This window comes from Schistocerca serialis, chromosome 9 (assembly GCF_023864345.2).
Source record: "Schistocerca serialis cubense isolate TAMUIC-IGC-003099 chromosome 9, iqSchSeri2.2, whole genome shotgun sequence".
NCBI classification, from domain to species: domain Eukaryota; kingdom Metazoa; phylum Arthropoda; class Insecta; order Orthoptera; family Acrididae; genus Schistocerca; species Schistocerca serialis.
Genome location: NC_064646.1, coordinates 53,977,326 through 54,004,384, shown reverse-complemented (window position 1 = coordinate 54,004,384; position 27,059 = coordinate 53,977,326). Strand labels below are relative to the sequence as shown.

At 42.6% G+C, this 27,059-nt stretch overlaps 1 protein-coding gene across 1 annotated transcript in view; it reads left to right on the top strand.

Moving 5' to 3' along the window:
* The window catches only part of LOC126419360 (glucose dehydrogenase [FAD, quinone]-like), a gene marked incomplete at its 5' end in the record, with an annotated part of 53,393 nt that extends 38,019 nt beyond the window's left edge, over positions 1–15,374 (top strand). The window contains one exon of the mRNA XM_050086546.1: positions 12,305–15,374. Within this exon, the coding sequence (XP_049942503.1) occupies positions 12,305–12,514 (210 nt within the window). The remainder of the gene's footprint in view (positions 1–12,304) is intronic.
* Positions 15,375–27,059: the final 11,685 nt, after the last annotated feature.

The following is a 27,059-nucleotide window of genomic DNA, read 5'->3' as shown; positions in this document are numbered from 1 at the left end:
GGCCCATCACTCGTACGCCGGCTACAACACCACGTTCAAACTCAGTTAAATCTTGGTATCCTGTCATTGTAACATCAGTAACCGATCTAACAACTGCCCCAGACACTTGTCTTGTATAGGCGTTGCCGACCGCAGCACCGTGTTCTGGCTTTTTAATGTCTCTGTATTTGAATACGCATTCCTATACCGGTTTCTTTGGCGCTTCAGTGTACAACTTGCGCAAAAACCAGACTGCAGTTACAGGATCCAAAAGACAAAGAAGGCGAGTATTAGTTTAAGAAGGAATAGTACGAAATTGTGACCTGTCCCTGATTTTATTGAATCTGTACATTGAGCAAGCAGTAAAGGAAACCATGTAGAAATTTAGAAAGTGAGTTAGCGTTCAGGGATATGAAAGAAAAATCTTGCAATCTGCAGATGACATTCCTGTAAGAGACGGCAAAGGACTTGGAAGACCAGTTAAACGGAATTGAAAGAGTTTTGAAAATAGATTATTAGATGAACATCACCAAAGGTAAAGTAAAGGTAATCGTATGAATGTTATATTTGTAAGTCGATCTTCATTGATTAGCCATATACTATGACACATGTTAATGGATAGTTTGTCAAGCTCAGAAAGAGAAAAACCAAGTTTCTTGCGTCTACTCGTCCTCTCTTCGTACAACAATGTGTATGCAGCACGAAAAGTTCTTTGGAAATAGTCCAAACCCCTTAGCGTTTGTGGAACGGACCCCTGAAGGTGACAGAAGAATAAAGTCAACCATCCGCGCTTGTCTGCCACGCAGGAGACTGCATGGCAGCGCTACTTGGGAAACGCGTGGGGCGGGGAAGTCGGCCCCTGGCGCTGCCACAGCCCGGCCGGCGGCGCGGCGTCAGCAGAGTGAGTCCAGCCCGGCCGGCCCACGGTCTGGAATGCGCGCTGCGCGGGCGAGTCTTGCTACTTCCTCTACTCGCGGCCACCACTTCCACCTGCGCCCGGTTCAGCGGCCGATACACTGGCAAATCACCAACCACTATGCCGCCGAAATACACGAGAACAATCTGGATTTACGAGAGCATTCACGCAGATTGACCGCACTTCGCTATCACACTCTGACCATCTTCAAATGAACAGCATAGAACTAAGCAGTTCGTGCGTTGAAGCCATTAAAGCACTTGAACTAGAACAAGAGGCCAGGCTCTGGTGTAGTTCATGTTTCGTTTTGTACTTAGTTGGCTGAGGCATTGTCTTCATCACGAATCTCCCGCGCAGCCAATATTCACAGTGGCTGCAAAACTGCGCGACTGTGTATCTACTACGTATCTATTGTGCGAGCTACTCTACAGTACATCATCGTCACCACCACCATCAATCTGACATTCACAGCTACTTGGTTCTAACAGCTTCCATTAGCGCTATATCTCCAATCCGCGATGTTTTTTCCCGAGTTGACAGTGTAACATTAACAATAACCACTGCCACAGACCATTCTTAGTTTATAATTTTGGATTTTGTTTCTTTAACATAATGAGAACTAAGCGTATCACGGATTGGATGAAGAGGTAGTCGTATATTACTAAAATAATGAGTAATACTCATCTTGCATGTTCATTAACATGACTACAATGGGGGTCGTAATCTCTTCACTGCAGCCTACCACTATCTGGATCTTTGGAATGTGGAACACAATGGTGACATTCTAAATAAATTCACGAACACACGTATTTCAAATTTGACTGAAGTTTAATGAAAAACTAAATGCTTTACCAAACCGTGTGAACTGAAACCACAGTGGAAAGTCTCAAATACGCTGCCCGCGTGCACTTTCGTGACTTGTTGTGGTTTGGTGGATGGAGCCACCGACCTATATTTTTAGTAATCAGTGCCAGTATAAAAAAAAAAAAAGGTTCAAATGGCTCTGAGCACTATGGGACGTAACTTTTGAGGTCATCAGTCCCCTAGAACTTAGAACTACTTAAACCTAACTAACCTAAGGACATCACACACATCCATGCCCAAGGCAGGATTCGAACCTGCGACCGTAGCGGACGCGCGGCTCCAGACTGTAGCGCCTAGAACCGCTCGGCCACTTCCGCCAGCTCAGTGCCAGTATACTTATTGTTAACACTACGCTTTTACTAAAGTTATAATCACTGACATTAAATACAAAACTATCAGGTGGCACCATAGCGTATACAATAAAGTGGAAAAACAGGCTTATACTCAACAGAAAGAAAAGTGTAACATTTTACTTCAAATTTACAGCATGAATATCTTTAGCCACCTGGAGTAATGAAATCTTAATTTAACAAATACATCGCGAGAAGTGCATTCTTGAACATAAATACAGATGCTAGCCAAGCCTCAAGGTTTCGCTGATGTATTTGATCGCGAACGACACTCGGGAAATGTCCTCAATACGTCGTAAGCGTCAATCGTAGTGAGATCAGTGTTCTGTATCGTTGTGAGAGCATTGTGTCGAAGATAACCGAGTTCGAACTTGGAATAATTGCTGCTGCTCGTATGGTGGGTGCTCCCGTGACCAACGGAGTCCAAGTGTTTCGTGTTTTAAGAGGCATGTGTCTTTTTTTTTGACTCATCATTTTTCTAACTGGTTTGATGTGGCACCATATCGAAGATTTCTACCGCATACAGGGAAAGTGGAAATCACCCCCGGCTAAGTCACAAAGTGGATGAAAGTGTGTGACTGTCACGGACGGTCACTGAAGAGCGCTGCAGGGAAAAATACGAGGACGACAGCCCCAAAAGACACTGCACAACTAAATGTCACACTGCCGACCGCTATCTACACAAAACAGCACGAAGATATCTCCATAAGCAGAGAATTGCAAGTTGAGTGCAGTTCTAAAACCACTCGTCAGCGATGTAAATGCCCGCAAGAGGAGAACGTGGTGCCGAATCTATGAAACCCGGACTACGGGGCAATCTAAGAGTTTCACTTGGTCGGATCTGTGGTGTGTCATACTGTTTGCTATTTCTGGCCGAGTTTACGCCCCAAGATTGAAACATGGCGAAAATTCGGTGAGGATGTGGGCAGCCATATCGTAGTACTCCACGAGTCCCACCGGTACTTTGCAGGGTCGCACTACTGCCGAGGGCAACCTGACCGTTTTGGCAGACCGGGTGCATCCCACGGTACTGCTGTGGCGCACGTTGCCCCCCCCCCCCCCCCCCCTGTCCAAGCAGCTCGCATCGCCCAGGACTGGTTTCGTGACCGCGAGGACGAGTTGGCGCGCCCCACGCGTCCGCCACAGTCACCACACCTCAGTATTACTGAGCCTTTGCGGCCTACTTTGGAGAGAAGGATACGTGATCGCCGTCCTCCTCCGTCACCGTTACCTGAACTTGCCACTATTTTGCAGGAAGAATGGTACAAGATTCCACTGAAAAACTCCGAGATCACCGAAAGTTGTTTTAAATGCCAACCCGTTTGCTACTCCGCATTAGGAATGGTAATGCGTGGTGTTTTTGGTGTTTCCATATTTTTCCATCCCTTGTACTTACGTTTGTAAATTTTTACTAATTTTCCTGGAGTAGTAAACGACTCATTATATTAACGTAGTGTGTGTGTAGGTTGGTAACATGATAATGTTTGAAACTTCCTGGCAGATTAAAACTGTGTGCCGGACCGAGACTCGAATATCCTTTCTTTCAGGAGTGCCAGTTCTGCAAGGTTCGCAGGAGAGCTTCTGTAAAGTTTGGAAGATAGGAGACGAGGTAGTGGCAGATCTGCGCAAATCTCGATAACGCGTTGCAGTACTGCTCTGTCTATGCTAAAGGTGCAAATTACTGTATCTACACAGACACACTCGTGAGGTGCAATGAGTTCTCCGTTAGTTGCAAATTATTTACGAAACACCTTGGTTTCTTTTCTGCTTTTGAAAAATCATGTCCAATTAAAAATTGTAAGAGGAAGGTAGGTGAAAAATGGCACTGCAATAATAAAATAATGACTTCAAAAGAAATTACATTATAATTCCTCTTCACGTAAATAAAATATTCCGTTACATTTCCTCCTTCTCAGATCAGTTAACATTACGTGATCATCTTAATTCAAAAATGTGTGTGAAATCTTATGGGACTTAACTGGTAAGGTCATCAGTCCCTAAGCTTACACACTACTTAACCTAAATTATCCTAGGGACAAACACACACACCCATGCCCGGGGGAGGACTCGAACCTCCGCCGGGACCAGCCGCACAGTCCATGACTGCAGCGCCCCCAGACCGCTCGGCTAATCCCGCGCGGCATCTTAATTAAACAGATCGATACACTGAGACTTTACATTTGAAACATAACGTTACAACTGCTTTCCCACTTTAACACAGCTAACCACTACCTGCTGCTTCGCCTACACGCACACCAAAGTTGATAGCCTAACCCTGCGATACAGCTTACAACATCGCTGCTCGCTCCCAAGTAACAGCTCCAGAACAAAGATACGACATTATTGTACAATCGATTAATACTCAAATGACACCTATCACGTGTCAGCACAAGTGTTACAATCGTGAATCGTGTCCCTGTTCCTTGTCAGTCTCTTCCACACGTTTTTATCCTCGCCGAGTCTGCAGACAATACCTTCCTTCCTCATCTTCGTTCAGCTAATTTACAAAACTCTTCTATAGCAACACACCTCAAATATCTCGGCTCTGTGCTCATGACGAACATTACCGGAAATTTCTTCCTCGAGTTACGGCCAATGTTTGATGCTTGTCGACTTATTCTGGACAGGAATGCCGCCTTTGCCTTTGCTAGTCTGCTTTTTGTGTCTTTGCTTCGCCTATCACGTGTTACTTTACTTCCAAGATAGCAGTAATCCCTCATTCCGTCTCGTTCGTGGTCACTAATTTCTATGTTAAGCTTATCGGTGATCTCATTTATACACTTCTCGTAACCTGCGTCTTTCTTCAGTTTACTCCACATTCATGTTGTGTTGTTGTTGTGGTCTTCACTCCAGAGACTGGTTTGATGTAGATCTCCATGCTATTCTATCCTGTGCAATCTCCTTCATCTCCCAGTACTTACTGCAATCTACATCCCTCTGAATCTGTTTAGTGTATTCATCTCTTGGTCTCCCTCTACGATTTTTACCCTCCGCGCGGCCCACCAATACTAAATTGGTGATCCCTTGATGCCTCAGAATATGGCCTACCAACCGATCCCTTCTCCTAGTCAAGTTGTGCCACAAATTTCTCTTCTCCCCAATTCTATTCAATACCTCCTCATTAGTCATGTGATCTACCCATCTATCTTCACCATTCTTCTGTAGCACCATATTTCGAAAGCTTCTATTCTCTTCTTGTCTAAACTATTCATTGTCCACGTTTCACTTCCATACATGGCTACACTCCATACAAATACTTTCAGAAACGACTTCCTGACACTTAAATCTATACTCGATGTTAACAAATTTATCTTCTTCAGAAACGCTTTCCTTGCCATTGCCAGTCTACATTTTATATCCTCTCTACTTCGACCATCATCAGTTATTTTGCTCCCCAAATAGCAAAACTCATTTACTATTTAAGCGTCTCAATTCCTAATCTAATTCCCTCAGCATCTCCCGAATAATTCGACTACATTCCCTTATCCTCCTTTTGCTTTTGTTGATGTTCATCTTATATCCTCCTTTCAAGACGCTGTCCATTCCCTTCAGATGCTCTTCCAGGTCCTTTGCAGTTTCTGACAGAATTACAATGCCATCGGCGAACCTCAAAGTTTTTATTTCTTCTCCATGGATTTTAATACCTACTCCGAATTTTTCTTTTGTTTCCTTCACTGCTTGCTCAATATACAGATTGAATAACATCGGGGATAGGCTACAACCCTGTCTCACTCCCTTCCCAACCACTGCTTCCGTTTCATGCCCCTCGACTCTTATAACTGCCATCTGGTTTCTGTACAAATTGTAAATAGCATTTCGCTCCTTGTATTTGACCCCTGCCACCTTCAGAATTTGAAAGAGAGTATTCCAGTCAACATTGTCAAAAGCTTTCTCTAAGTCTACTAATGCAAGAAACGTAGGTTTGCCTTTCCTTAATCTATTTTCTAATATAAGTCGTAGGGTCAGTATTGCCTCACGTCTTCCAACATTTCTACGGAATCCAAATTGATCTTCCCCGAGGCCTGCTTCTACCAGTTTTTCCATTCGTCTGTAAAGAATTTGTGTTATTATTTTGCAGCCGTGGCTTATTAAACTGATAGTTTGGTAATTTTCACATCTGTCAACACCTGCTTTCTTTGGGATTGGAATTATTATATTCTTCTTGAAGTCTGAGGGTATTTCGTCTGTCTGGTAGAGTTTTGTTAGGGCTGGCTCTCCCAAGGCTATCAGTAGTTCTAATGGAATGTTGTCTACTCCCGGGGCCTTGTTTCGACTTAGGTCTTTCAGTGCTCTGTCAAACTCTTCCCGCAGTATCATATATCCAATTCCATCATCATCTACATCCTCTTCCATTTCCATAATATTGTCCTCAAGAACATCGTCCTTGTATAGATCCTATATATACTCCTTCCACTTTTCTGCTTTCCCTTCTTTGCTTAGAACTGGGTTTCCATCTGAGTTCTTGATATTCATGAAAGTTGTTCTCTTTTCTCCAAAGGTCACTTTAATTCTCCTGTAGGCAGTATCTATCTTACCCCTAGTGATATACACCTCTCTATCCTTACATTTGTCTTCTAGCCATCCCTGCTTAACCATTTTGCACATCCTGTCGATTTCATTCTTGATATGTTTGTATTTCTTTCTGCCTACTTCATTTACTGCATTTTTGTATTTTCTGCTTACATCAATTAAATTCAGTATTCTTCTGTTACCCAAGGATTTCTACTAGCCCTCGCCTTTTTATCTACTTGATCCTCTGCTGCCTTCACTATTTCATCTCTCAAAGCTACCCATTCTTCTTCTATTGTATTTCTTTGCCCCATTCTTGTCAATCGTTCCCTAATGCTGTCCCTGAAGCTCTCTACAACCTCTGGTTCTGTCAGTTTATCTAGATCCCATCTTCTTAAATTTCCACCTTTTTGCAGTTTCTTCAGTTTTAATCTTCAGGTCATAACCAATAGATTGTAGTCAGAGTCCACATCTGCCCCTGGGAATGTCTTACAATTTAAAACCTGGTTCCTAAATCTCTGTCTTACCATTATATAATCTGTCTGCAACCTTCCAGTATCACCAGGCTTCTTCCATGTATACAGCCTTCTTTTATGATTCTTGAACCAAGTGTTAGCTATGTTTAAGTTATGCTCTGTGTAAAATTCTATCAAGCGGCTTCCTCTTTCATTTCTTCCCCCCAAACCATATTCACCTACTATGTTTCCTTCTCTTCCTTTTCCTACTATCGAATTGCAGTCACCCATGACTATTAAATTTTCGTCTCCCTTCACTATCTGAATGGCTTCTTTTATCTCATCATACATTTCAACAATCTCTTCCTCATCTGCGGAGCTAGTTGGCATATAAAGTTGTACAACTGTGGTAGGCGTGGGCTTCGTATCTATCTTCTGGCCACAATAATGCGTTCACTATGCTGTTTGTAGTAGCTTACCCGCATTCCTATTTTTTTTAATTCATTATTAAACCTACTCCTGCATTACTCCTATATGATTTTGTATTTATAACCCTGTATTCACCTGACCAACAGTCTTGTTCCTCCTGCCACCGAACTTCACTTATTCCCACTATATCTAACTTTGACCTATCCATTTCCCTTTTTAAATTTTCTAACCTACTTGCCCGATTAAGGGATCTGACATTTCACGCTCCGATCCGTAGAACGCCAGTTTTCTTTCTCCTGATAACGACGTCCTCTTGAGTATTCGCCGCCCGGAGATCCGAATGGGGGACTATTTTACCTCCGGAATATTTTACCCAAGAGGACGCCATCATCATTAACCATTCAGTAAGGCTGCATGCCCTCGGGAAAAATTACGGCTGTAGTTTCCCCTTGCTTTCAACTGTTCGCAGTACCAGCACAACATGGCCGTTTTGGCTAGTGTTACAAGGTCACATCAGCCAATCATCCGGACAGTTGCCCCTGCAACTACTGAAAAGGCTGCTGCCCCTCTTCAGGAACCACACGTTTGTCTGGGCTCTCAACAGATACGCCTCCGTTGTGGTTGCACCTACGGTACGGCTATCTGTATCGCTGAGGCACGCAAGCCTCCCCACCAACGGCAAGGTCCATCGTTCTTGGGGGGAAGTCCACATTCATATCATTCACTTATCATTCATCGCAATCAGCAGTTCTTGTAATTCTTTTGAGTTTACTGAGGACAGCAAAGTTGTCAGGGTATGTTATTATCGATGTTCTTTCACTCTAAATTTTAATCCCATTCTTGAAATATTATTTTATTTCCGTCGTTGCTTCTTCGATGTACAGATTTAAAAGTAGGGCCGAAAGAGAGAGCATTCCTGTCTTCCACCTTTTTTCATTAGAGCACTTCGTTCAAAGTCTTTCCCTTTTCCCTGTACCCTAAACTTATTTTGCTGAGAAATTCTAACATCCTCTACCATTTTACATTGTCGAACTCTTTTTGTATGTAGACAAATCATATGAGGTGTGTCTTGACGTCCGGCCGCGGTGGTCTAGCGGTTCTAGGCGCTCAGTCTGGAACCGCGCGGCCGCTACGGTCGCAGGTTCAAATCCTGCCTCGGGCATGGATGTGTGTGACGTCCTTAGGTTAGTTATGTTTAAGTAGTTCTAAGTTCTAGGGGACTGATGACCACAGATGTTAAGTCCCATAGAACTCAGAGCCATTTGAACCACTTGTGTCTTGACGTTCTTAAAAATCTTGCTCCAGCACCCAGCACAATGTCAGACTGCCTCGCTGGTGCCTTTACTTTTCCTAAAGCGAAGATGATGCTCATCCAACAGATACTCAGTTTTCTTTAGCATTCTTCTGTATGTAATTCTTGTTAGCAAAATTGGATGCATGAACCGCTAAGCTGATTGTGCGGTAGTCTCGCACTTACCTGCCCTCGATATCTTCGGGATTGTGTTTATGATGTTTTCCCGAAAGTCTGATGGTACGTCTCGAGTCTCAACTTGAGTAGTCATTTATTTGTCTCTTCCCACAACGATTTTAGCACTTCCCAAGGAATGTTATATATAATCTCTGTCTTATTTGACCGCAAGTCTTCCACACGTCGGTTAAATTCTGGCTCTAATACTGGATCCCCTGTGTTTTCTTATCGAAAACCATTTCTGCTCTATTACGTCATCACCCATATCCGCCATCCCTCTCGTAGAGACAATCAGTGTGCTCTTTCCAACTTCTTAGCACTTAACAGTGCAGTTCCCAATGCATCTCAATGTTGAGGCCCTTGCTTTTAATTTCACCGAAAACTGTTTTGACTTCGCTGTATGCTGAATTAGTCTTCCCGACGACCGTTTATTTTGCGATTTCTTCACATTTTTCTGCAGCCATTTCGCCTCAGCTTCCCCGCATTTCCACTTTATTTGATTCTAAGTAACTTACATCGCTGTGTTTCTGTCTTTCCATACACATTTTTGTATTTTCTTCTTCCGTCGGTCAGTTGGAATATTTCTCCCGTTACCCATGGTTTCGTCGTAGTCACCTTCCGTGTACCTTCGTTTGTCTGTCAAAATTCTATGATTGTACTTTTCAGTGATGTGCATTGCTCTTCAACTGAACTGCCCACTTTGGTATTCATTATCACAGTATTAATTGCTTTGCAGAAATTCGAAAGCATCTCAACATTCTTCCGTAATCCACTTCTTTCCACATTGATTCTTCCTGACGATTCTTTTAAATTCTGTCCACTCATCGTCCTTACTAATTACTGATAATATCAGTTTCTGGTACACTTTACATGACTTCGGAATCTCTTCCTGACCAGCACGTAATCCAGATGGAATATTCCCGTGTGTGCTGGTCTTTTCGAAGTACACCACTTTCCCCGTGATTTCTGAACCGTGTAGTTGCTGTCACTACCTGATATTTATTGCAGAACTGAGTGTTTCTCTATTCCCGTTCGTGCTACTGAATCCTTATATTCTACCGTAATTATACCTTCTGTTACTTGCACTACTACAACTTTCCAGTCATCTACGATTATTAGACTTTCATCTCCTTTTATATACTGAAATAAACGTTCACTGTCTTAATATATTTGTCCTAGATCTTCGTCTTCTGCCTGTGAATTCGACATGTATCCCTGAACTACTTGTAGGTTTTGGTTTGCTGTCGATTCTGATGAGAACAACCCTGTCTCCGAACTATTTATAGCGACTCACTCTCTGCCCTACTTTCGTAGTTATAACGAATACTTCCCCCGTTGTAACATTATCTGCTCCTGTTGATATTATCCTGTATTCATTCGACCATTTCACACTATTTCTAGACTGTGGCTTTCCGTTTCCCTTTTCACTTTTTCCTTATTTTCTTACCACGTTGAAACGTTCGACATTCCGCCCACCGACTAGTAGAATGTTACCCTCTCATTGACTATTCTGTCCTCCTCTCGTGTTTACCTTCCCGCTGGCAATCCCCTCCCGGAGATCCAGATGGCGGACCAGCCCGGAATCTTTTGCAAAAGGACAGATCATCATGTTACTTTTTCAGTTACAGGCCAAACGTCCTGTGGATACGCGTTATGTGCCTTTAATACAGTTGTTTCCACACCCTTCTGCATCCTCAAGCCGGTGATCATTGCCGATCCTTCCGCCTTGGGCCCATTTCCCGCCCCAAGGAAAAGAGGTTGCCCGGAAATACATTCCTCTCCTCCGTCCCTTTTGACACCGCCGCTGGCAGAACGAGGCTGACTCCTTATACCAGAAATCTTAGGCTGCCATTGCTGATGATTTTCATTTAAAATTTAAGCAGTGGGTGGGATCGAACGCAGGACACACGAAGTTTCGATTACTAGTCAAAGACGCTACCTGTATACCGCGGGTGTATATTTTACTATATGTATAAAAGTACTTTTGATCTCACAAGGAGACGGCACGACTGTGGGGTCTGGGATTTGTCCGATATTTTGTATGGTGAAAGGGACCCCTAACACCTCACGTGGTTAAAATATTAGGACACACTACCCGGAAAATCCCGGGAAAAAGCGATCCAAAGTTTCTTAGGTGCCTTATGAGTATAAAATGTTAGTCCACTGCCGAGCCGCCGTCTGGCGTAGATGTTTAGGCATCGGAGTCTTACGCCAGAGGTGTCGGGTTCGATTCCTCATCTGGCACTTTCTTTTCATCTCTTTCATTTTCTTTTGTTATTCCACCAATTATTCAGAAAGTTTTGCAAAACATACATCATCTTTAACAAATTAGTTACAACATGGAATAAAAATTATTTTCTTTTTGTCCAACAACTCAATTCATGGCGGTGGGTTTTCCACTTTTAATTGTAAATTATATGAGAGGAAACATTGGGTTTTTAACGAGAATAACAAAGTCGATTGGAAAACATTTAGTTTTTATGCATATAATAATTATAAACAAGAACTGCAGTGGTAATTATCGTAAAAACAAAAAAAGCTATAATTTTTGCGACATCTTGGGCAACATACGAAGGCGGATATTTTTCAATCACAGGGCGTTTGCAATAAATCTGTACAAAAACATGCCCCATTAACATTTACGAAAATGTTTTGAGTTTCTGATGATTTTGAGGCAAACCAGGAATATTGAATCATGTCTCGGAATATTGGTGACGATAATTGACGGTGAATTATAGAATGAATTTTTGTACAATCTTCCCGGGAATTAATCTCACGAGTCTTCTGTAACAATGCGCTGCAATTTTGCAAGCAAAAGAAGAAAAAAAGTGCCGCAGGAGGAATCGAACCTAAGACCTCTGGCGTAAGGGTCCGAGCGCTAACCATGTAGGCCAGACGGCGGGTCGGCAATGGACTAACATTTTATACTCATAAGGCACCTAAGAAACTTTGGATTGATTTTTCCCGGGATTTTCCGAGTAGTGCGTCCTAATATTTTAACCACGTGAGGTGTTAGGGGTCCTCTTTCACCACACAAAATTTCGGACAAATCCGTGCCGTCTCCTTGTCAGTAAACAACCAAACGGACTAAGGAATGAAGAGGATTAAAAAAAATAGTGATATATCGGCAGGAGGTTGTGGCGCCGGGATGAAATTTGAAATTGGCACAAATCACTGTAATTACGTCACTGCCCCCCCTGCCCCCTGACCTACCCCCGTATCTCATATCTCAAGTACGCTTTTGGCTGTCGCGCGTACGAAAAATAGAACTAGAGCACACTAAGACGCTGAACAGAAGAGACTGCTTCCCTTCAGACAGGTGACTTTGTTGCAGGCCGGCACGTGCAAGATGGGCCCCTCGTGGGACTACACGGCCGTGGTGGACGCCCGGCTGCGCGTGCACGGCGTGCAGGCGCTGCGCGTCGTCGACGCCTCCGTCTTCCCGGAGGTGCCCAACGGCAACCCCGTGGCGCCCATCATCATGGTGGCCGAGAAGGCGGCCGACATGATCAAGGAGGACTGGCGGCGCGCGCACCACCGCTAGGCCCACTGCTTCTGCCGCCGCCGCCACCATCACTGCCGTCATCACTGGGGTCGTCGGACTCGCGGCCATCACCATCACCGCCGCCCTCCCCACATCCCGCCGGCACCGTCGCTTCTCGACACTTCAGATGACGTCCTCGTGGTGTTGCCAACCACGCCGCAGTCATCGTCGCAAACAGCACGACTCATCTCATCGTTACGATGAATATTACTCATTCAAGTCCCGTCACTACTTGGAAAATAGAGGGGCAGCCTGTTTTACGGTTTAACGTTTACTCACTCTACTACCTTGCTATTGGCCGTATGGGTACGGGAGTCGTTGGTGTATCTATTTTTATTCTTCGATACAGAACAGGTTTCGTGATCAAACGGTGCTCCCTATTCTGCTTCCACAATGTGTTCTCCTTTTTCCAATCTCTCGAAGTCTACCGTGACAGAAGCCACAACTTCGCCCAATCAGATCTCCCAGCACTCACTACCCTTTTGTATTTCCCTTATCAGCTGATATTTTTTTACAATTTTCAGCACAACTGCAATGTTATTCTAAATTTTATATAAATTAATTTTTCTAGGAAGGCAGGAATTTGGGGGAGAGGGAGAGATTTCCGTTTCAGACAAACACTATGGAGTACCGAGCTATCTTCATGTACAAGAGACGATTTCTGATCTTACTATAGTTGCACAATACCAAATAATCAAAGTTGTTGCAAAAATTAAAGACTTAAGTACAACGCAAAAAAGCAAACAGTCTCATTCTGAAAAATATCTCTCGAAATTACACACAAAGAAGCTAGTAAATTCTAATCACGAGATAAGAAACAATTTCCGGGAGTTTATCCGTCCAACAGTTCAGCATTATACGGTCATACACTCTCAAAAACGTTACTATTTCGCCTTTTCAGTCAACATGACAAAACGAAATTTCTCGAAATGAGTGTTGCTCTTAAGGCTACTACGAGTTTGTTTACAACGGCTTATATACACTGATCTAAGCCACACTACCAGAAGGACAGAGCTTTCCTACGACAGACAATTATTTAACAGGATACATCACACAGTTATTACAACCATTTGGAACTTTTTATGGGTCTCTTCAGTCACAAAATAATAATCCAAAAAGTAGCAATTCAGTTTTCTGCATAATACTGCAAGTATACAGAGAACTGCGAAATATTGCATTAAGGTAAAAAAATGTAAAAGTAATGACATAAAATAGTCTTTCTGAAAAGAAATATTTCGATTACACACAATTTTGGCAATGGTTTGACAATTTAGTTTACAGGTGAAATGGGTGAGCGACGGGATTAAATACAGACAGTACGGAAATCCTTTATGCTTTTTAAGTGTACTTGCTCAGCACAATATAAGTTGTTCCTGAGTCATGGAAAGTGCCATCATCAACGGCTGTGAATGTGTTCCTTCACGTCTCATTAGAAATTTTTCCTACTAACAGTTGTATGACAGCAATGTGTGTGTCTGTGTCGTATCTGCAGGCTGTTAAATGTTGTGATGTTGAATGTGGTGATATCTAATCATCAATGAAGCAGGTCAAATTAAAAAAAAAAAAACATTGTTATAAATGAAAAACGTGTGTGCCCTACATCGAGTCCAGCCTTGGACACTAGTTTAGCGGGTAGCTCCTCAGCTCCAATCTGATGGACACTATTATGACTGAAAGAACACCGAAGTGCAGAAGGATTGACGGAAGCAGCACCACGCGTCAAAGATTAACTTTACATCGCTGAAGAACTTTCAAATTGAACCACCATAAGAGACTTCGGACAGTAAATTTTTATAATGTATTCAAAATATTTTTCAGAAGTTCTCAGTAAGATCAAGTAGGGAGGAATGTGTATATTTTTACCACTACCTTTCGTATCACGCAAACGTGGCAGAACTTGCAGTAGACGTCGTGACAACTTTATTTTTTTCGACCTGCTACACGTCACAACACTAATCGTCACAATGGACAGTTTTACACGTCGTTCAACTGCTCCACGTTCCCCCTGCGATTAATACCATTCTAAAACTGACGCTCCGAAGAACTTAATTTTGGCGGCCTTGAGAAGTATTTTTGCTGTGGTATTCTGGAAAACGCGCGGTCCTGGGCTGCTGTCCAAAGAACTCCAGGAGGAATTGTTTAAATTTGCTATCTTATCTCCGAGGTTATTGTCATTCAGATTCAAGATATCCTCAATAACCACTACTTCAGATTTCCTAAATGACGTAAGTGTTACCATTTTACTCGCATATGCTGCACTCCTGGTTGTCTTTCTCGAGTGGAGCCATCTACATACCGTTTAGCACTTTTTTCGTTGAGTTTTTCTGGCCTGTGCTAATATTTGCGGTTTACAACGCTTACTTACTTTCACTGGTCGGGGATACCAGCACTCCCTTTCTTTTTTGTCACAGCCCATACAGGCAATCATCAGACTCCCTTTCGTCGCAGGATGATAAAAGAACGCCGCACTAACTTCACATTACCTACTGAGGCACCTATACATTTATGCAAATGTCCTTGGACTGAATGAGAGGTTCGCCTACTACAGTGAGAAATCCTACATCGACGTCACCTATTTTGGAACGCACAAAGAAGGTGCAATTTTTACGAACTTACAAAGGAGTTGACCACTAACAGGTGAGATAGAAGCCTTGACCATGCAAGGAAAAGCATTATACTTTGGTTTCTGATTGATCACTGCGTATTAATTTGAAGAACAAACTGATCCGTAACAGGTAGGAAGGAAAAGAATCGGCGTAACTGGCTCAAGCTGCAGATACGGTATCAGCCTGCAGATACGATACAACAGTCTATAAATCTATTGATCTCATTTTGTACAAATGTTTACACACAATATTTGGTGGAAGCTGTATTTAATTTCAAATACTAATAAATATTTTTTCAATAAAATGTTCAGCATTTCACATCCTGTCTCAAGAGTAAAGAAATGGTAATTTTGATGCAATGTGGCATGCATCAGTACGGATTTCGAAGATGAAAGGGAATGAAGGGTTTGTTCTGTAAAAATCTAGAACTGACATCGTCTACTTTTAAAAGAATGACAGCAGGACTCAACAGCTATAATCTCAAGATGCACTACTCGGTGTGAAATTCTTGCCATGCATGAATATTATGCAAAAAGTGCAGGAGCATCAAAGCAGGGTATAACTGGAAGATAATTCTGCAAGACACAAGTTCATGTCGTGGTCTGTCCATCCACATTTAATTTTTTTTCATAATTTCCGTCAGTTATTTAAGGTAAATTTCGGGCTATGCGGGCACAACACTTTTCCTCTCCCATCGTTTCCCAATCCTAGCTTGTGTTCCACCCCTAACGATCTCGTAGTGGACGGGAAGACGAACCCTATCTCCTTTTTCTTACTTTCAATGTCTTATTCTTTTTTTAATTACTGCTGTTAGAAGTAAACACCAAGCAGCCTGGAACATTATTACATAAATGGGGCATCTGATGTTTAAGAACTATTATTGTAAGGACATACAGAGGACACAGTAGCCGATAATAGACCACAATAACAATTTTTAGATTATTTAAAGAGAAATTTTAAATAGAGAGACAAATACGCTAATTCATTCATAAGTGATTTTATGACATATTTTGGTTATAAAGTGTCTTCCAAAAGGTAACACGCAAGCAATATCTAGATGTGGCACTAGAACGTGTCAGGCAGTTCACGATAAGGAATAAATCCTCAATGTAGCAATGCACAAGAAATCATATGTACAGGTTGCATCTCATACAACTAAAACTGTCCTCAACCAGAAGGCTGGTGCTTCATTACGCGTGGACCTACTGGAGATGGACTCCAAACCACGGTGCAATCCAGTATTTTTCATACATACGAATTGTTGCCAGACGCCAAGGACAGAAAAATTTACGACCGAGTAAGAACTGGGCTTCGAAATTTTGAATGTGTAGTCTGAGTTTTGCCGTTTGGACAGAATAACAACTGATGACTGCTGAAGTAGAAAAGATGTAAAATAAAACGAAAAGCATTTCTGAAACAGAGAAATTTGTTAACATATACCGTTATACAAGTTTGTATGTTAGATAGTCTCTTATGAAGGTATCTGAAGTGCAGCCTCATGAAGAAATGAAACGGACTACAAGTAGTTCAGAGAAGAAGAGAACAGAAGTTTTTGAAACGCGGTGCTTCAAAAGAATGCTGAGAACTGAGTGTGTAGCTCCTAGAAATATTAATGAAGTACTTATTCGAATTCGGGAAAAAAGAAATTTATAGCACAGATTGACTAAAAGAAGTGATCAGTTGATGGAACACATCCTGTTGCCTGAAGGAATCACCAATTTCACAGTGGAGAGAAGAGTGTGTGTGTGTGTGTGTGTGTGTGTGTGTGTGTGTGTGTGTGTGTGTGTGGAGGGGGGGGGGATGGCAAAAATTTTAGAGGAAGACTAAGGGACGAAACAGCAAACACGTCAAACTGATGTAGGACACAAAGAGGCTTGCACAGGACAGAGTAGCGTGCAGAGCTGCGTTAAACCAGTCTTCTGACTATGTTTTTGGCAGTGGTAAAATGGACGTTTAGATTCAAAGAGTTCATACCACTCTACGTCCAGTATGAAATGGGTTCACAATTAGACGAACAACGAAGGTCTTCCGGTATGTGAAGGAAACCAACTCTGAAGTACAGGTCGTCGTCCCAACCGTGGTATTGCATGAATGTGAGACCTGGAGTACTGTGAATCAAAATTTCATAATTTCCTCTTTACTGAGCTAAAAGGCTTATGGAAAAACGTTTGATCAGGAGACGATACGCTCAGTGTAGAAATAAGGAACAATGACAGTTGTTGGGTTGGGTTGTTTGTGGAAGGAGACCAGACAGCGAGGTCATCGGTCTCATTGGATTAGGGAGGGATGAGGAAGGAAGTCGGCCGTGTCCTTTCAGAGGAAACATCCCGGCATTTGCCTGGAGTGATTTAGGGAAATCACGGAAAACCTAAATCAGGATGGCCGGACGCGGGATTGAACCGTCGTCCTCCCGAATGCGAGTCCAGTGTCTAACCAATGACAGTTGTTCTTTACGAAATACACAATAGCCTCACCGCCGTAGGCCTCTATTGAGTTCTCAGCCCACGACTTTGCAGTGGCCCGCAAACTTTCCCTACATTATTCCCAGGGAAAGAAGACCATCAAGTATAAACAGGCCAACAGAACGGTGGAGCGATGGACTTCGCAATGTTCTGTTACAAGTAGGCAAACAGAGGAACAGAAATAGGGCGCAGGGGAGGAAGATCTTCCATAACTGTGTGTGCTCTCCTTGGAATGTTCCCGATGATTGTTACACCTTACAGCAAAAACGATTATGATAAGTTACTTAAGCAATTTATTTATGCAACAAAAAACAACAATTTACTACGCTTTAAGCCAAATTTCCAAAAATTCTCGCGCAGATTTCAATAAACTTTTCAACTTTCTTAGAAGCATTAGGCGTAACTTGTCACTGAAAAAAATCATGATATTTTGCGAACGTAGCGGGGTTCTTGAGGTGAGTGTGTGTCTCTCGCCCTTGTGTAAATCTTTGAAGCTGATAATGAAAACTATCCACATATTCTTCCTTATGCTCGTACGCGCGAATACCCTCTGTGATTTAGTCTTCTTGTGAAACGCAGACGGACATATCCTTTACTCTGTTATGAATCACTCTTTGGGTCATCTCTACAAGTGACATTCCGACTGTCTAACATTGGTTTCCCAGTTCGACAACATTTCCTGCAGGTAAGAGTACGACAATATTCCATATCGTCACCTTCCACAAGACGAGCTGCAGCTGTAACTGACAGCTTGTTCTATTTCGTACCATAAAGTCTGACTCGCGGCGGCTGTTCCATACTAATCTTTTGTTTAGTAAATGAGGTTTAGTGAGGTTTCACGATGTTAAGCTTCCTTCATAAAATTCACAAAGTGGTAGCATGATCTTAATGCACTGCAGCCACGAAACACTACTAGCATCAACGACATCAAACACGAGATTGCGGAAAGAACGCCATATGAGCTTGAGTTTCTAACAACATCATCTACAAGACCAATGATGTCAACCTTTATAGACATTTACACTGAGGAGCCAAAGAAAGTGGTATAGGCATACGTAATCAAATACAGAGGGATGTAAACAGGCAGAATACGACGCTGTGGTCGGCAACAAGTGTCTGGCGCAGTTGTAAGTTCGCTTACTGCTGCTGCAATGGCAGGTTATCAAGATTTAAGCGAGTCTGAACGTGGTGGTGCAAACTGCGCACGAGCGATGGGACACAGCATCTCCGAGGTAGCGATGAAGTAGGGATTTCGCCGTACGAACATTTCACGAGTATACCATGAATATCAGGAATCCGGTAAAACATTAAATCTCCGACATCGCTGCGGCTGGAAAGAGATCCTGCAAGGACGGGTCCAACATCGACTGAAAAGAATCGTTCAACATACAAGTGCAGCCCTTCCGCAAATTGCTGCAGATCTCAGTTCTGGGCCCTTAAGAAGTGTCAGCGTGCGAACCATTCAACGAAACATCAGCGATATGGGCTTTCAGAGCCGAAGGCCCGCTCGAGTACCTTTGATGACTGCACGACACAAAGCTTTACATCTGGCCTGGGCCCATCAACACTGACATTGGCCTGACAAAAACATGTTGCCTGGTCTGACGAGTCTCGTTTCAAATTGTATCGAGCGGATGGACGTGTACAGGTATGGAGACAACCTCATGAATCCATGAACCCTGCATGTCAGCAGGGGACTGTTCAAGCTGGTGGTGGCTCTGTAATAGTGTGGGGCATGTGCAGTTGGAGTGATGCGGGACCCCTGATACGTCTAGATAAAACTCTGACAGGTGACACGTACGTAAGCATCCTGTCTGATCACCTGCATCCATTCATGTCCACTGTGCATTCCGTCGGACTCGGGCAATTCCTGCAGGAAAATGCGACACCCCACACCTCCAGAATTGCCACAGAGTGGCTCCAGGAACACTCCTCTGAGCTTAAACACTTCTGCTGACCACCAACCTCCCCAGACTTGAACGTTATTGAGCATTTCGTATGCCTTGCAACGTGCTGTTCAGAAGAGATTTCCACCCCTCGTACTCTTACGGATTTATGGACAGCCCTGCAGGATTCATGGTGTGAGTTCCCTCCAGCACTACTTCAGACATTAGTCCAGCCAGTCACACGTTGTGTTGCAGTACTTCTGCATGCTCGCGGGGGCCCTACACGATGTTAGGCAGGTGTATTTCTTTGGCTCTTCAGTGTATGAAAGAAAAGATTTTCTAAGATCATACAGATTATTTGGAAGAAGTTGAAAAAAGTGAAGAGAAGCTATGATCACTTTTAAAATTTACACAACACTGTATACTGAACGTTTATGCCAGTCCCTGTGACAGCTTATATGTTGGTGCTCCACAATTTACACAATCTGACTGCGGTAAACTGACGCTCCAGCGTTCGTTTTTCGCCCGTCAGTGTAGATGCTGCCAGTTAAGTAAAAAAAAAAAAGAATTCCTGTAATTGGCACGTTTATTTACAATGTAAGAGGACTTCGGAATTATTCTTTGTGTGAGAGCGCTTGTCATTTTTGGCACAATTTAGTTGTGTGCATCGTGATACATTGTCTTCTTCCCAACATTTGCGAGTGCCGCCAAAAACTCGTTCTACATTGTCAGTTGTAAGCTGAGTTTCTGCTTACAGAAACTTTTGGGAAGAATATCCTCATTCAGGAACAGTCGCTGCCTACTTTCATTGTATATGTGGATGAAAAAGATATATTTTTGAGAATTTTCTTAAGTTACGTGTATAACTTATTTCGGTGTAAATCAGCGTTTACGTTTACAGTCATTGTATATAAGTAACATATCACGTCACATCAGCTTCCCCTTTTTACAGCAGTGTTTATTGTCTGCATTTATCGTAAATTAACGCTATTGTCAAATTTGTTACTGACCATAATCGCAAAAACGTTTCAGAGAAACGGTACATTTTGTACCAAGTTCTTTTGTAGTCGTAAAAGGGTATCTCATTTTGGCTGTTAACTGCTTCAGTTCTAAAAGCCTACTGCAATAGTTGTAGCATGTCAGAGTCATAAATTAAAAGAGAATCAGCAAGCTTAGTTTAAAATAATTCGTTTACTATTCTTTAAAATACTGCACCAGCCACGATGCAGCCCCACTGCCGTTCTCGGGCACGGAATGATTTAGTTGCTGTTTGCAAGCAATACTTTACAAAATAAACAAAGGCCACAAACTCAGTCTTTATGAAGAATTGGAAATTTTCATTCTCAACAGAAAACATGGACAGCACTAAACGAAAAAGCTGAGAGAGTGGCAATGAGCTCCTTTAAGAGCTTCGCAGGTATAATAGATGATGTACTACCACTCTTTCCACTTTCTTCTTCCCGAGTGACCTTCAATAAAAAATAATTCCCAAAGCACTGTACAGAAACAGTAAGAATTAAATTATGTTGATCCTAAGACAACAAGTTTGTGCTTTTTATTTATTTTTTATTTGTGGTTTTACTGTCACGTATTTGCAACAGTAATGCTTGTAACAAGTTACTGGTTCGTGATCTGTGGAAAAAATTAAGTGAAAGATGAGTGTTTATGACGAACTGCAGGAATCTGTGCACTGGAACAGATTGTAAGTAACTCTATCACCATTTAAAATTTATAATCTTAGAGCCATTTTAGGCTATCAAGTGCCTGTTATAAATTTTGTAGCAAAGTGAAACCACAATATAAAATGGGTGCATCCACATAGCAAAAATGCAACACAATACCATTGTTTCACTTAAAGATGAGAGTACAAATTCTCGAAACGAGTCGTCGGATAAAATAAAAAGAGCAACTGACCATATACATGTTTTATTTGAACTTTTATTATTCTTAAGCAGTTGTAAATCGCCTCTTGACTACTATAAAACAACTGGGAGCTGCTGCAAATAGGTGTGTTGGGTGGGCTACCGAGAGCCATTTATCACGGATATCATAGGTTCCTCACGAACCGTCATCTCTTCTGCAGACTGTCTCTTCCTCGTCCTCTTGACTGGTAGCGGCGTTCAGTGGAATTTCTAAGCTTCCTGTAGAGGGGAGACGGAAAGCAACGAGAACTCAGGATGTTAGACACTTCCGCCTAACCAACAACACTGATGAGCTGTCTTCCACAAAAACTGTATCTGAGCCACTGATAGTAACATCACCTATTGGTAAATGTGCTGCATCCCATGTCAAGGTGAGACAAACGCAAAAGGATTGGGGGCTATTAATCGTCTTGAGTTCAAACGTGAGGCGAATAAAGGGAAACGGCAGCAAGGGATGGTAAAGCACGACTGCACCTAAGAGCACCATTCTCATGTTAAAGAGGCCACTGTGGGAACAGGGTACAACAAGCTGCAATTTGAAGCGCACGTTGAGACGAACCATGCCTGTCTTCTGAACTCTGTAGTCATACTCGAATAATTTCCTGCGAGGTGGTTCAGGATATCAACCTTGCTGATGGAATTTCAACGAAGCTCACAAGCTGCAGCACTGTGCCCAGAGAAGATCGTGGCCCTTAGTTCTGGTTCTACTGGACGGTCTGAACCAGACACTGCGAAGGTTCTGTCTCAAGCTAGGTTGTGACTTCCTAGAATTGCGCCATTGCCTTGAGAACGGTAGAGTCTCTCTAAATGAGTCAGATGTACCCTACACATCACAGGCTCCTGATCGCGTAACACACTGTGTGTGGGGTGCACACAACGGTTTTTAGATATCCGGAATGAGCTATGAGTGTAAGATCAAAAGAAATGAGCCTACCCACCCCCTCCCATAGATGAGAGTATTAATATCCTAGTGGTTAACTGCCGAAGTATTCAGAAAACAGCGTCAGAGTTTGATGCGTATGCAAAGGATAGGCTAATAGCAGATCGTGGTGATGTATTTGTCGCAGCAGACAAGAAACTCAAATCCACCGAGATAGAAACAGAAACTGAATGCAAAATAGTTTGGACATCAGGGACTGGCATAAAATTATAACTGGATCCTCATATCGACCACCAGGCTCACATGCTGATCTAATCCAGAGCTTCAGAGAACACCTCATTTCGGCAGTACATAAGTTCTCCAGTCACACTGCAATCATCGGAGGAGACTTTCATCATCTAACAGTCAACTGAGGCAATTACAGTTTTGTTAGTGATAGCCCTGCCAAACATTACTAAATACCTTCTCTAAACACTATCATCTCTTTGAGAATGTCAACTCTTAAACTTGTATCAGTGTCCATGAAGCAGTTGTAGCCACAATGGTTACTAGAATTCGAAGGGCAACTAAAACATGCAGAGAGATTTAGGTGTTCAGTACGATAGATAAAGAAGCAGTAGTGTCATATCTCAATAACAACCTGAAGCTTTTAGTACAGGACAGGGGTATGTGGAGGAACCATGGCTCAACTGGATGTATATGTACCTAGTGGAACAGTCTGTGATGGGAGGAACTCTCCGTGGTATACTGTCACTGTCAACAAACTTATAAAGCAACAGAGTCTACAGCGTAATAGATGTAAAACAAAGCATACGGTCATCAATAGCAAGATGCCAAATGAAACGCGTTTGGCTGTCAAGAGGGCGATGCGTGAATTCAACGATTACTATAGAAGAACGATGTCTAAAGATCTTGCACAACCCGGAGAAATCTTGGTCGAATATGAAGGCTGTTAGTGGGAACCAAAGTTGGTGCCCAGACACTCGTAGACGAGAGACGAACAGAAACTGAGCAATAGCAGAAGTGTCGAACTGCACTTTAAAATGCCCCTTTACAAAGGAAAACTCAGGGGTAATGCCCCAATTTAACTCTTGTGCCACTGCAAAGATAAGTGGAAAAGATATTCGTGTAGCGGCGTTGAGAAACATCCGAAATCGTTAAAACTGAACAAAACCCCGGGGCCCGATAGAATCCCTATCAGATGCTATGCCGAAATTGCGGCTGAGTTAGCTCCTCTTTCAACCATAATATACTGTAGATCACTCAAACACGCCGGCCGCGGTGGTCTAGCGGTTCTAGGAGCGCAGTCTGGAACCGCGCGACTGCTACGGTCGCAGGTTCGAATCCTGGCTCGGGCATGGATGTGTATGATGTCCTTAGGTTAGTTAGGTTTAAGTAGTTCTGAGTTCTAGGGGACTGATAACCACAGTAGTTAAGTCCCATAGTGCTCAGAGCCAGATCCCTCAAACAAAAAAACCGTGCCAATAGGTTGACAGCAATCTCAGGTCACCTCTGTCGACAAGAACTGTCTCAGAAGTGATCCACAAAACTACCATCCAAGATCCTTGACATTCATTTGTTGTAGAATCTTACAACATATTCCGAGCTCAAACGTAATGAGGTATGTCGAACAGAATAACCTCCTCCATGCCAACGAGTATGGATTCCGAAAGTACTGATCACGTGAAACCCAACTCGCGCTTTTCTCAAATGACATTACGAAAGCCACGGATCGAAGAAGTAACACAAATGCAGTGTTTCTTGACTACGAAAGGCACCTGACCGAGTAGCACAGATCATACGAGGGAGGTGTCAGGCGAAATTTGGGACTGGACTGGGAATTTCTTAGTGGGGAGGACACAGTGTGTCACCTTCGATAGAGAATCATCGACAGATGTAGAAGTAACTTCAGGTGGGCTCCAGTGAAGTGAGTTGGGACTCTTTCTGTTCATGTTTTGTATTAATGAACTTTTCAGACATAATTAATAGTAAACTCACACTTTTCGCAGATGATACAACTATTTACAGGATGATTGTTTTGCTTTGAGACAACTAAACATCTCGAAAACGACGCACGAATGAAGAAAACATTCTAGGTGAAAAGTTAATACTAGTAAAGCGGACATCTGTCTCTGTTACAACTGGTCTTCTCGTAACTACCCCTCCTGCATTGACGGGGTCAACTTTGTATTTTCAAATGGGAACCGCCTCTCCTCTATTTTTATTGCATATTCGGATTCTATGCCAAAAAATACATACGGTTTACTCAAACCACAATTTCCCATTTGTCGTAGATAGCGGTATAACTGACAACTACCAAGTGTGACAGTTTTTGAGATTAAGAACAGACGAATTTGATTCTAAATTTCATTTACGATGTAAATGTAAACCTTTAGGTTCGAATACTGCATACTGAGTTCAAGCGTTACTTGAGTATTGCAAATGTGATTTTACAGCACAAATATTGTGGCGAGACATGGGGATTTCCGCCAAATAAGCTACTTGTATGGTGAAGTAGTTTTCCGTTCCCTTCGGGGTGGTTGCGGTGAGTCCCGGAACCATCGGAACGCTGGATTTCGATGGCCGCCCTCGACTCCGCCACGAGGGTGAATGACGTCGGTGTGTGTTTCCATCCAACCGCCGTAACTCTCGCGATGGCCGCGACGCAGCTACCGGTGGAATACAGACGACAGCCACTACAACAAGGTGACACGTCCATAAAGCGACAGTGGCAGGCACACCTGCCACGGATACTCAGCGGAATCGGGCAGCCCAATGGCGAGAGGCGAGGGGGCTCACCGAAATCAAGCGTTCCGATGGCAACAGAACTGTTACATCCACGCCGTTTTTCCCCGGTCACACTAAACGTAGTTCCTAACCACACAACGAAACGGCTAACCATTCCATACTATACAATCAAATTTGCAACACTATAGCACATTTCGAACGTAAATATGAACCATTAGAAAGCAAAGGTTTACATTTGCATCGTAAATTAAATGCAGAATCAAACACGTCGGTTCTTAATTGCAATGACATACACATTTGATATCCGGCGATTACAGCGCCATCTACCACGAATGGAAAACAATGGTTTAAGTAAACCGTACGTATTGAATGGCGTACAATCCGAATACGCAATAAAAATGGAGGGTTCCCATTTGAAAACACAAAGCTTACCCCGCCCCAGCTGAAGGTGGCTACTTGTACCAAAGACAGATGTCCCCTTTCCTAATACTAACTTTTCACCTACAACATTTTTTTGTACGAGTTTGAGATATTTGGTTGTTTCAAGTTAAAACACACACTGCATAATGAAGTATTGTCTGAAAAGAGCTGTAAAAATACTCAGTCATACCTTGATAAGATTTCATAGTGGTGCAATATTTGGTAACTTGCATTAAGTATTCACAAATGTAAAATTGTGCTCTTCACAAAACTAAAAACGTAATGTCGTATGACTTCAGTATTAATGAATCACAGTTGGGGTTCAGACAACTCATTCATTTACGTGTGTTTAACAGTTTGTACAAGTATGAAACGGAACGAGATTATAAGGTCAGTAGTAGGTACTGTAAACGATGTGGCAGATTTCGATTCAGTCGTAGGATACTAGGAAAATGCAGTCATTCACGAAGAAGAACTCTCCTACAATGTAGCTCAAATATGTGGGACTTGTACCAAACAGAACTAAAAATGGATATTAAACGGATGCTGTCACGAAGATGCTGCAAGAACTGAACTGACAGACGCTTGAAGATAGTGCCAAACTGTCTTGTAAAACTCCACTTGCAAAGTTTCTACAACCAACTTTAAGCGATAAGTATAGGGGTATCTATCGATCCCGTACGGATCGCGAAGCCAAGATTAAACTACTTACATCGTGAGAGAGGTGTTTTAGCAGTCATTCATCCCGCGCACCATTTGTGAATGAAACGCGAAAAAGTCGTGATAACTGGTACAATAGGACGTACTCACAGCAATGCACTTTACAGTGGTTTGGAGAGCGCAATGTAGATGCAATAGAACCAGTTATCTCACTCTACGAAGATAGGAAACCTAGGAGTAGAATATGATAAAGAGACAAGTAACTAGGTAAACTCTACACATTGCATCTTTGGGTTCAGTTCTCTATCCTTTCCAACATGGTTCCCAGAAAACTGGACAGTGGACACGCGCGTATCCACTGCTTGTGGTCCCAACATTAGCGGTTCACGCCTTCTTGTGCAGGTGGCAGCACTCACCGGCCCGCTCTACTGCGACTGGTGGCAGGAATGGCAACTCGACTGCCTCCGTCTTCACTGCAATACTTGACTGAAACTTTGTTATGCTCCTATTAGCGAATGAATCAACGTTTTACTGTACGCGGCAGAGCTCTGCCGTTATCCACACGCTCATTTTGCCATAACAATGTTACAACTTGTTTGGTGAAAGACCAACATTTATGCCTGTTCTTGCTAAAATAGTTACTCTTTCAGGAACGTTGTTGGTTTAAGATTAAGAACAACTTAACACAGGTTACAGTTATTAGTAACCAAAATTCCCGTAAAGCTGTAACAGTACATGTAATGACATAAAAAAGTTGCTAATAACAGAAAAGCTCTGACAAGTAACAGGTACTGGAAATAGTAAATACAGCTGTTCAACACAACAGCATAATGTCTCGGAAAAACTGGTGGACATCTGAAAGAATGAATTTGTTCAAAGCACGATAGATGATTTACATGGTAGAACAAGAAATTATCTGTTCATCTGATGCGGATATTTCCAAGCCCACTTAGTCTACACA